We start from the raw sequence: 11,381 nt of genomic DNA, 5'->3' as shown, positions 1-11,381 counted from the left end.
ATTCAAAATTTTAAAAATTATTAATAATGACAACAATATCAATGCATTGTTTCTTCATGAGGCTTTAGATTTACATGTACTGATCCCTGTGAGGCAGGGGCAGGTGTCATGATTCTCTTTTACTGATGAGGAAACAGACACTCAAAAAAGGTGAGCGACTTACCAGTGTTATGCAACCAAGAGATGGCAACACCAAGCACCAGATGCTGTTGCTTCAGTGCTGGCTGCCAATCCTGCAATGGCCCATCCCCTTCCTCAGGGCCCCCACCACCTCCTGGTTTCTCAAGCTATAAATGAGGGGGTTGAGCATAGGAGTAAGGACTGTGTAGAAGATAGAGACCACCTTGTCATGGCCAGGGGCCCGGTAGCGCCGAGGCCTCAGGTAAATGAACATGGCTGCTCCATAGAAGAGGGAGACAGCTGTCAGATGGGAGGAACAGGTGGCCAGGGCCTTTTTACGAGCCTGAGCAGAGTGCATGTGGAGCACAGCCCTTAGGATGTGAGCATAGGAGGCCACAATGATGGAGAAGGGAAGGAGCAGCATAAAGACACAGCAAGCAAAGAGCAGGGTGTCAAAAAGGGATGTGTCCGTACAGGCCAGTTTTAATAAAGCTGGCACCTCACAGAAGAAATGATCCACATTTCTTGAGCCACAGTAAGGTAAGCTCATGGCTGCCACCATCTGTATAATTCCATCTAGTATCCCAAAGGCCCAGGAACTCCCAGCAATCTGGAAGCAGACCCTCTGACTCATGAGGACAGGATAGTGAAGTGGGTGGCTAATGGCCACATAGCGGTCATAAGACATGAGTCCCAGCAAGAGCCCCTCAGATCCCACAAGAGAGACAAAAAAGCCAATTTGTATGCCACAACCCACAAAGGAGATGGAGTTCCTGCCAGAGAGAAAGTTGACTGCCATCTTTGGTGTGATATTACAGACCAACATGAGGTCCATGAGGGAAAGCTGACTGAGGAAGAAGTACATGGGTTTGTGAAGTCGAGGATCTATGTAGATGAGGAAGAGGAGGAGAACATTCCCACAGAGAGCCACTGTGAAGATCACCATAATCACAGAGAAGAGGACAAGATCAGTCTGGCTATGAGAAAAGATGCCCAAGAGGATGAAACCATCTATAGATGATCGATTCAACCATATCCCCATGGCTCAGTTGTTCACAATCACCTGAGAACATGAACAGAGAAATTCTGAGATTGAGTAACATGTCTTTATTTATCTCTGACTTCTTCAGTCAGTTGTATCTTTTGTAACTCATCAAAGCTCAACAACATGTGGTTTGAAACATAAATAAGGTGCTCTTTCATATTCCCATGATGTGGATTATAGGATCTTTGCTAGCTTATAGAATTGGACCACATATCTATATTTGTATGTATCCATATCAAAAATAATAGGAACTGAATTATTTTCTGTGTCACAAGACCGTGGAACAATCCTCCTGTAGCAGGAAAATATTGGTTTTTCCCTATATGACATGATTCTTTTTATCTGGGACTATACAAACTAAGTAAACTATCTCCAATAGGCCTTGGACCATTTCAAGTCCAAGAGATAATTTATATATGTTAACAATAGGAAAGTTAACGGAGACTTGAGATGTTCTTTATTTTGTTAAGGCCTAATATCTTGGAATCATTTTAAATTTTTCTGTCTTAGAGTTCCCTAGATCAAACCATCAGAAGAGCCTCTTGGCTCTACATTCAGAATACTCAGAATCCAATTGATTCCTATCACCCCCATTGCAACTGTCCTGCCCCAAGCCACTATCCTCTCTCAGGTGGATTATTATAAGCTCCTCTCCAGTTTCCTGGCTTCTGTCCTTGAATCTTTTGAGTCTAATCTCATAGCAGTTTAAACGAGTCTGTTAAAATATGTGACATGATGTAACTCTCTTGCTGATAGTATGTCCATATCTACCAAAATTACTCAAAATTAAATTGAAATCCTTGTTGTGGTAAGGCCCTACATGTATTACACACACACACACACACACACACACACACACACACACACACACCAGGACCTCTGACTTCCTCTCTTATCATGCCCCCTTTCCTCACTGTGCTTTCTTGAATTTCCTTGGACAAAATAGACACACTCCCACCTTTGGGATTTTGCATTTTCTTCTCTTTGGAATGCTCTTTCTTCAGACTTCTATCTCTTACCTGCTTCAGATCTTTACTCAAATGCCTACCTCTATAGAAATGCCTTCTATGAAGGTCATATTAAGAACAAAAATGGCTTGTACTCTCAAGCCTTCCCTGCTCTTGTTTTTTTTTCCCATAGCACTTACACAATTTAACACACATTGCTTACATTTCTCTACTTTTTTCCCCTCTACATTGCTTTTTATTTTTTTATTATGTTCAATTAGCCAACATATAATACATCATTGGGGTTTTTTTCTTTTTTTATTTTAATGTTTTTTTATTATATTATGTTAGTCACCATACAGTACATCCCTGGTTTCTGATGTAGAGTTCGATGATTCATTAGTTGTGTATAACACCCAGTGCACCATGCAGTACGTGCCCTCCTTACTACCCATCACCAGTCTATCATTGGTTTTTGATGTAGTGTCCAACTATTCATAGTTGCATATAACACCAAGTGCTCATCACATTTCTCTACTTTTGTGGTCTGTCTTACCCCACTGGAACATAAGCACCATTTATTATCCACAGTAACATTGGCAGATCCTAGAATGATTTCCCAGGTTATAGTATAACCTCAATATATATGTGTTGACTGAATAAAATAATAATGATGAAGTGAAATATAACTGAAACTTTCATTTTCTGAAAGCAGAAAGACTCCTCCTTTAATTGCAGGAGCCCTTCTTCTTTATTATTATTATTATTATTTAAATTTAATTAGCCAAATATAGTACATCATTAAATTTTGATATAATGTTCAATGATTCATTAGTTGCATATAGCACCCAGTGTTCATCACATCACATGCCCTCCTTAATGCCCATCACCAAGTTACCCCATCCCCCCACCCACCTCCCTTTCCACAAACCTCAGTTTGTTTCCCAGAGCGCTTGTTCCTGGCCTGAATGTACTAGTTCACTGCCAGATTCCTTCTTCTGAGGAAAAGTGAGTGATTTAGTAAGAAATATCTCAGGTATTTTTAAAAGATAAGGGTTTTTAAACAAATGCATGATAGCAGCATCTAGCAGATGTTTGTGTGGGATATATTCATGTCTACTTTACCTCCCTACAAAGAAGAAATGAGGCAACCCCATGGGACATGTGCTCTGTGTAAGATTCAGGGTAATTTTCTAAACTAGAATGGGCTTGCATAGGATGAGCTGTGTGAGCTTTGTCCCTACAGAAGGGAGTATGTCCTGACTTGTGCCCATGAAGATGTGCCCAGGTATCCTGGCCACCACCAACACCCAGGTATGATGTTGGGAAGGGTTGTTCTACAGGAGGAAAATCACTGTTCCTATAGCCTTCAAATACCATCTTGGATATATCAGCCCCAGACTGAGCCAATCAACTGAACAAACCAGGTCCCCCAGACCATATCAGAAGTTCTTCCTCCTGTGCTGAGGACGACTAGTCTTACCAACTGTGTGCAGAGGCACTCAGCCACATGCACCTTCAAAGAGATGCACTCCACACCTTTCCTTCATCCCAACTCTTAAAATACTGCACAGGTGAAAAATGACCTTTCTTTCCCTTCCTGGACAGCTCCCCTGAACTCTGATTCTTATATCTACTTATACCGAACACCTCCACTTGGATGTTCAGTGGGCTTTTCCTATCTAAATTGACCAGACAGAACCCTTGGTCTCCCCTGTGGAAACAACTGTTTTTCTCTCTTGCCAGCTCAATTAATGGCAGGTCTGTCAGTTGCCCAGGATAACACATGGTGTATCCTTGACTCCTCTCTTCTCATGCAAATCCCAACATCAGAACCACTGCTGGCTCTTCCTGAAGAATGTATTCACTTCTGGCCACATCTCACTCATGCAGGTTCCGGCTGGCTACACTGTCATCACTGCTCCCCCTGGATGATGGCAATCACCCTTAACTGGATTTGTCTCCCCCTTCTGTACTTGCTCCCACTTTATTCTATTTGCACATAGCACTAGAGTGAAGTTGTTTCTGTAAAAATAAAAGACAAAATGCTTCAAGAATAAAGGGAGACTCATCTAGCTAGCCCCCCATCATCACCCAGACCTCTTTTACTTTTGCTTTCCCTGGAATTTCCTCTACTCTGGTGTCACAGGCCTCCCTACATTTCAGGAGGAATTAGTACATGCTCTAAATTCCTCATGGAAAGGTCTTCCCAGATATGCTCAACATTGTTCCCTCACTTTCTCCTCACCTATTCAGCCAGGCCTTACTCAACACCTATTTGGAGTTGATCCTTCTTTCCTCCCCATTTCTTCCCTGCCCTTGGGCTTCTCAGGACACTCATTACCATCAGACATTCTACATTTAATTCACATGGATTTGTTTTCTGCTTTCCCACTAGTACCTATATTCCTGATGCCACTTTTGGTCATGGGAAGATCCCTAGTTCCAAGAACAGTACTGGCACATATTATGCTCTCAGTAAATGTTGTTCAATGATTAACTAAAACATGCAAACATCTCAAGAAACTACTCTAGCATTCTTACATGTTCAGTTCCTGCTCTCTAACTTCATTTATTTCATGGGTTTTTAGTTAATGGCTTCATTTTTTCCCTCAAAATGACACCATAAAAGGAACCACTTTGTCTCTACAGTATAATTTTGGTGATGAGTAAACTCTATGTCCTATATCAGCCCTTTTTTAATAATAATTTTTTATTATGTTATGTTATATATCAACCCTTCTGCCTCTCCTTCACCTGCACCTCTTTCCACTCATCCTTCGCCTTTCTGCTTTAGATCACTCTTTCGCCCAGGAGCCCAGCACTGAGCCCCTTAATCCAGACAGAGGGATAGAGAAATAGATCAAAGGAAGAGGACTAGAAGAAAGATCAGAGAGAGACACAAAATTAGAAAGAATATGCTCAAGCCCTCCATCCCCCCCAAAAAAAACTGAAGGAGGCAGACAATAAGAGGAAGATGAAATGCGATAAACAAAAAGAAGTGGAGAAATGACCTGTAATCAGTAATAGAAACTGTATGGTGACTAACATAATATAATAAAAATTTTTAAAAAAGAAAAGAAACTTCAAGGAAGAGGGAAGGGAGCGATAGGGAAAAGACCCACACTCACCTTTGAGTGGGATCTCTGGAAGAAAAAAAATTCAGCAGATATCCTCTGGAGGAGTTTCTAACACCAAAATAATTTCATTGTCCTTCCTTGAGTTTGTACTTACTGGGTCAGAGGAGAGAAGGGGCAACCTTCTAGCTCTGTACTTCCTCAGCCCCTCACTCAACTCTCAGCCAGGCTATCAAAACCCTTGTCACCTTCAGCCCTCCTGTGGCTCTCTAGCTCAGACAGTAAGACTCAGACAACAGGCTTTTCTCAGCAAAAGTGGAAAGAAAAAGAAAGAAAGAAAGAAAGAAAGAAAGAAAGAAGAAAGAAAGAAAGAAAGAAAGAAAGAAAGAAAGAAAGAAAGAAAGAAAACTTAGCCAAGGAGATGATGGTGGGCACAGAACCAACACCTGTGCATCCCAGCCCACCCACAGATACTCATCCACCTTCCACAAGCTGCGTCTAGCCCAGATTGCAGCTGTCTCCCACTGCCCATGCAGGTACTTAACACTGAACCTTAACAAGGAGGGTGAAGCTGATGACTCCCAGGGGAGCCCACAAACTCCAGCTCTGGAATAGTAGTTCCCAAGCTTACAATTAAAGAAACCCAAACAGGGAGCTTGGGGACAGGACCAGAGAAGAGCCAGTTGGGATAATGTGAGGAAACCTGGTCAGGGGAGGGAAGCTTCTCTTGATGCCCTACCTCCAACTGCAGACACATTCCATGCTTCCCCAGGGACTCTAAGGACCCTCACAGGGTCTCCATCTGTGGCTGTCCCAGTAGTCTGCTCCTGTACCATGCAATCCACACCTGTTCTTTACCTATCCCATGAAGTCACCCTATATCTATTGAGGACCCATGATACACAGCACACTAGGTGAGACATTGTACTTAAATCAAAGGTGGAGACTTAACACAATATAGCCTTATGGGCATTATAACCCAGTGTGAGGGAAAGAAGAGTACCCACATTCAGAAGAGTCAGATGGTGGCAGAGAACTGGTTGTCATCTCAAAACTGTCAGATGTCTCCCTAAACTCAGTGCCCTTCAAAGTTTGCTGTGGATAGCCCTGTGGTCTACAGATGTTACTCCTGTCTTCCCAGTGTAATCATGGACAGCACTCTTACCAATTGGTCAAATGACCAATTTATCTTTTATTTTGAGTCTTTAGTTTTATTTGACTGGTTTTCATTTATTTTCACAATAGTAAAAAAAAAAAATGTTTTACCTGCCATACAAAACTCTCGGGGTTTCAGTTGGAGAGTAATGCACAGAGAGGAGAAATTGGATCAAAGGGCTAAGAGAAGGGGGATTGATGGGAGATGTTGGGAGAAACAGGGAGGTGGAAATAGAGGCACAGGAAAAATAGTCCTTCTGCCAAAAGTTCCAGGCACACCAACCTGGCTTTTAAAGAAACTCCCTGGGGCGCCTGGGTGGCACAGCGGTTAAGCGTCTGCCTTCGGCTCAGGGCGTGATCCCGGCGTTGTGGGATCGAGCCCCACATCAGGCTCCTCCGCTGTGAGCCTGCTTCTTCCTCTCCCACTCCCCCTGCTTGTGTTCCCTCTCTTGCTGGCTGTCTGTCAAATAAATAAATAAAATCTTAAAAAAAAAAAAAAAAGAAACTCCCTACAGCTATCTCACACTCTTCTGTCCCAACTTCCTTCCCTGCTTATTCTCTACTACCCACTAATCTCTCTAGTTTCAAGAGTTAACTGAAGAATTCCCACCTCCACATTCTTGTTCAGGTTATTGTTCCATTGGAACTTAGTTTGCCAGCTTTGTATTTCCTATTGAAATTAAACTTATTCTATAAAGACTCATCTAAAACTCATTGTTATTATTCTCACATTCCACAGATTTGATCCACATTCACTTCAGCCTCTGTAAGCCCCTTTGGACTATTGTCTGCACAATTTGAAATTATATTTGTTCTTCCATGTGAAATCTGTTCTATTACCATTTATCTAACCCACATAGTGATTGGGTGAAACTTGAATGCATATGAACAAAAAACAACTTTACTTTGAGCTAGGACCACCTTCATACCTGGAATCTTCTTGCCCACCTCTTGACTGATATCAGGTTGATTGCAGAGCTGTCTGGTCAGCTTCAAGTCTCATCCCACTTAGCTAATCAAGACTGGCTTTCTGTAGGCTATGATCCAGCCTTATCCAAGTCACGACTTAAATCTCCCATCTAATTCAAAACCTATCTGATTAATTCTGCCTAGCTCAAGCCTGACAGGGCTTGGGGATCCACCATGGGGAATACTTTATCCAGCAAGGTCTTCATTCAGAACAGAAGGAGAGATAAAAAGCTTTAAGGAAAAACAGAAACTAAAAGAGTTTTTGGCAACTAAACTAGCACTGAAAGAATTACTTCAGGGGGTACTTTAAGCAAAGAGAGAGCCCAAAAGTAACATAGATCAGACGAGAACACAGACAAAATACAGAAACAGGGACTTTACAGGTAATACAATGGCACTAAATTCATATCTTTTGATAATTGGCCTGAATGTAAATGGGTTAAATGCTCCAATCAAATGAAACAGGGTATCATATTGGATAAAAAAATTTAAAAAAAGAACAAGACCCATAAGACCCATCAATATGCTTCCTACAAGAGACCCATTTTAGACCCAAAGACACTTCCAAATTGAAGGTGTGGAGGTAGGCAACTATTTACCATGCTAATGGACAGCAAAAGAAAGCTGGGGTAGCCATCCTCATATCAGACAAATAAGATTTTAAAACAAAGGCTGTAAGAGGAGTTGAAGTGGGGGGTACCTGGGTGGCTCAGTCAGGAGGGCATCTGCATTCAGCTCCAGTCATGATCCCAGGGTCCTGGGATCGAGCCCTGAATTGGGCTCTCTGCTCAGCAGAGAGTCTGTTTGTCCCTCTCCCTCTGCCCCTCACCTCTGATTGTGCTCGCTCTCTCTCACTCTCGCTCTGCTCTCTCTCTCTAATAAATAAATAATTTTTAAAGAAAGAGTTGGACAAGGACACTATATCATAATTAAAGGTCTATCCAACTAAAAGATCTAACAATTGTAAATATTTATGCCCCAAACTTGGGAGCAGCTAATTTAAAAACCAATTAATAACAAAATTAAAGAAACACACTGATAATAATACAATAATAGTAGAGGACTTTAACCCCTCACTCACAGCAATAGATCATCTAAGCAGAAGATCAACAAGGAAACAAGGGCTTTGAATGAAACACTGGACCAAATGGACTTCACAGATACATTCAGAGCATTTCATCCTAAAGCAACAGAATACCCATCTTCTCAAGTGCACATGAAACATTGTCCAAAACAGATCACATACTGTGTCACAAATCAGGTCTCAACCCATACCAAAAGATTGGGATCATTCCCTGCATATTTTCAGACCACAATGCTTTACTGTGTTTATTATGTTCAGTTAGACAGCATATAGTACATCGTTAGTTTTTTTTAATAATAATATTTTTCATTATATTGTGTTAGTCACCATACAGTACATCCCCAGTTTTTGATGTAAAGTTCCATGACTCATTAGTTGCATATAACACACAGTACAGCATGCAATATGTGCCCTCCTTACTACCCATCACCAGCCTATCCCATTCCCCACCCCCCCAAGCCCTCAGTTTGTTTCCTAGAGTCCATAGCCTCTCATGGTTCATTCCCCCTTCTGTTTACCCCCCCCTTTCTTCTTCCCTTTCTTCTCCTACTGATCATCCTACTTCTTATGTTCCATAAATGACTGAAACCATATGATAATTGTCTTTCTCTGCTTGACTTATTTCACTTAGCATTATCTCCTCCAGTCCCATCCATGTTGCAGCAAATGTTGAGAACTCGTTCTTTTTGATGGCTGAGTAATATTCCATTGTATATATGGACCACCACTTCTTAATCCAGTCATCCGTTGAAGGGCATCTCGGCTCCTTCCACGATTTAGCTATTGTGGACATTGCTGCTATGAACACTGGGGTGCATATGGCCCTTCTCTTCACTACATCTGGATCTTTGGGGTAAATACCCAGTAGTACAATGGCTGGATCATAAGGTAGCTCAATTTTTAACTTTTTAAGGGACCTCCACACTGTTTTCCAGAGTGGCTGTACCAACTTGCCTTCCCACCAACAATGTAAGAGGGATCCCCTTTCTCCACATCCTCTCCAACATTTGTTGTTCCCTGCCTTGTCAATTTTTGCCACTCTAACAGGTGTAAGGTGGTATCTCAGTGTGGTTTTGATTTGAATTTCCCTGGTGGCTAATGATTTTGAACATTTTTACATGTGTCTGTTAGCCATTGGTATGTCTTCATTGAAAAAGTGTCTGTTCATATCTTCTGCCCATTTTTTTGTTTATTAATACCTATTCTCCTGAAGCTGTTTCAAAAAAAAAGAAACAGAAGGAAAACTACCAAACTCATTATATGAGGCCAGTATTACCTTGATGCCCAAACCAGGTAAAGACCCCATCCAAAAGAAGAATTACAGAGTGATATCCCTGATGAATATGGATGCCAAAATTCTCAACAAGATCCTAGCTAATAGGATCCAACAGTACATTAAAAGAATTATCCTTCGTTACCAAGGGGGATTCATCCCTGGGATGCAAGTGTGGTTCAACATTTGCAAATCAATCAGTATGATAGATCATATCAACAAGAAAAGAGTCAAGAACCATATGATCCTCTCAACTGATGCAGAAAAAGCATTTGACAAAATACAGCATCCTTCCCTGAATAAACACTTCAGAGTGTAGGGATAGAGGGTACATTCCTCAATTTCATAAAAACCATCTATGAAAAGCCTACAGCAAATATCATTCTCAATGGGGAAAAGCTGGAAGCCTTTCCCTTAAGGGAATCCATCATAATCCTAGAGGAGAACATAGGCACCAACCTCTACAACATCAGCCAAAGCAACCTTTTTCATGACACATATCCAAAGGCAAGAGAAACAAAAGATAAAATGAACTTGTGGGACTGCCTCAAGATAAAAAGCTTCTTATACACAACTAATGAATCATCGAGCCTTACATCGGAAACCGGGGATGTACTGTATGGTGACTAACATAATATAATAAAAAATCAAAAAAAAAAAAGATAAAAAGCTTCTGCACAGCCAAGGAAACAGTCAACAAAACTAAGAGGCAGCCCATGGAATGGGAGAAGATATTTGCAAATGATGCTACAGATAAAGACTGGTATCCAAGATCTACAAAGAACTTCGCAAACTCAATACGTGAGAAACAAATAAGCAAATCATAAAATGGGCAGAAGACTTTTTAAATGATGACATACAAATGGCTAACAGACACATGAAAAAATGTTCAAAATCATTAGCCATCAGGGAAATTCAAATCAAAACCACACTAAGATACCACCTTAGTGGTACAGACAGATGTAGTAAAGATACAGACGTAGTAAAGAGAAGGGCCATATGCACCCCAATGTTCTTAGCAGCAATGTCCACAATAGCTAAATCGTGGAAGGAGCCAAGATGCCCTTCAACAGATGACTGGATTAAGAAGTTGTGGTCCATATATACAATGGAATATTACTCAGCTATCAGAAAGAACGAGTTCTCAACATTTGCTGCAACATGGACGGCACAGGAGGAGATAATGCTAAGTGAAATAAGTCAAGCAGAGAAAGACAATTATCATAAGATTTCTCTCATCTATGGAACATAAGAACTGGGAAGATCGGTAGGGGAAGAAAGGGATAAAGAAAGGGAGGGTATCAGAAGGGGGAATGAAGGGGCGGAGTTAAGATAGCAGAGGAGTAGGAGACACCGTTTTCAGCTGGTCCCACGAGTCGAGTTGGATAGGTACCAGACCAGCCTAAACAACCATGGAACCAGCCTGAGACGCAGGAAGATGCATCTGGATCTCTACAAATGAACATCTCCAGCGCTGAGTATTGAGGTACGAAGTGGGGAGCCATGAAACCATGCAAAGATATCAGAAGATAAATGGAAGGGGAGGGGGCAGCCACTTGCACGGGGGAGCGGGCGGGCTCGTGGTTGGCACCCGCAAAAGAGCAGACTGAGACCGTGAGCCGGGTGCGCGCGACACAAGGCATCTCGTGGAACCCCGGAATCCCGGTGCTCTCACTGGATCCAGACTGAGACCAGGAGCTTCCGGAGCGCG

The 11,381-nt window shown here is 41.8% G+C and overlaps 1 protein-coding gene across 1 annotated transcript; it reads right to left on the bottom strand.

The window, feature by feature from the left end:
- Positions 1–214: 214 nt before the first annotated feature.
- LOC103656350 (olfactory receptor 56) lies at positions 215–1,162 on the bottom strand. The gene has a single exon (XM_008683724.2). It carries the CDS (start codon positions 1,160–1,162, stop codon positions 215–217), a length of 948 nt encoding a protein of 315 aa, XP_008681946.2.
- Between the last annotated feature and the right edge of the window lie 10,219 nt (positions 1,163–11,381).

This window comes from Ursus maritimus, unplaced genomic scaffold (genome assembly GCF_017311325.1).
Source record: "Ursus maritimus isolate PB19 unplaced genomic scaffold, ASM1731132v1 scaffold_5, whole genome shotgun sequence".
Lineage (NCBI taxonomy): Eukaryota > Metazoa > Chordata > Mammalia > Carnivora > Ursidae > Ursus > Ursus maritimus.
Note: the sequence above shows the minus strand (reverse complement) of the source record. Positions and strands in the feature narration are given on the sequence as shown.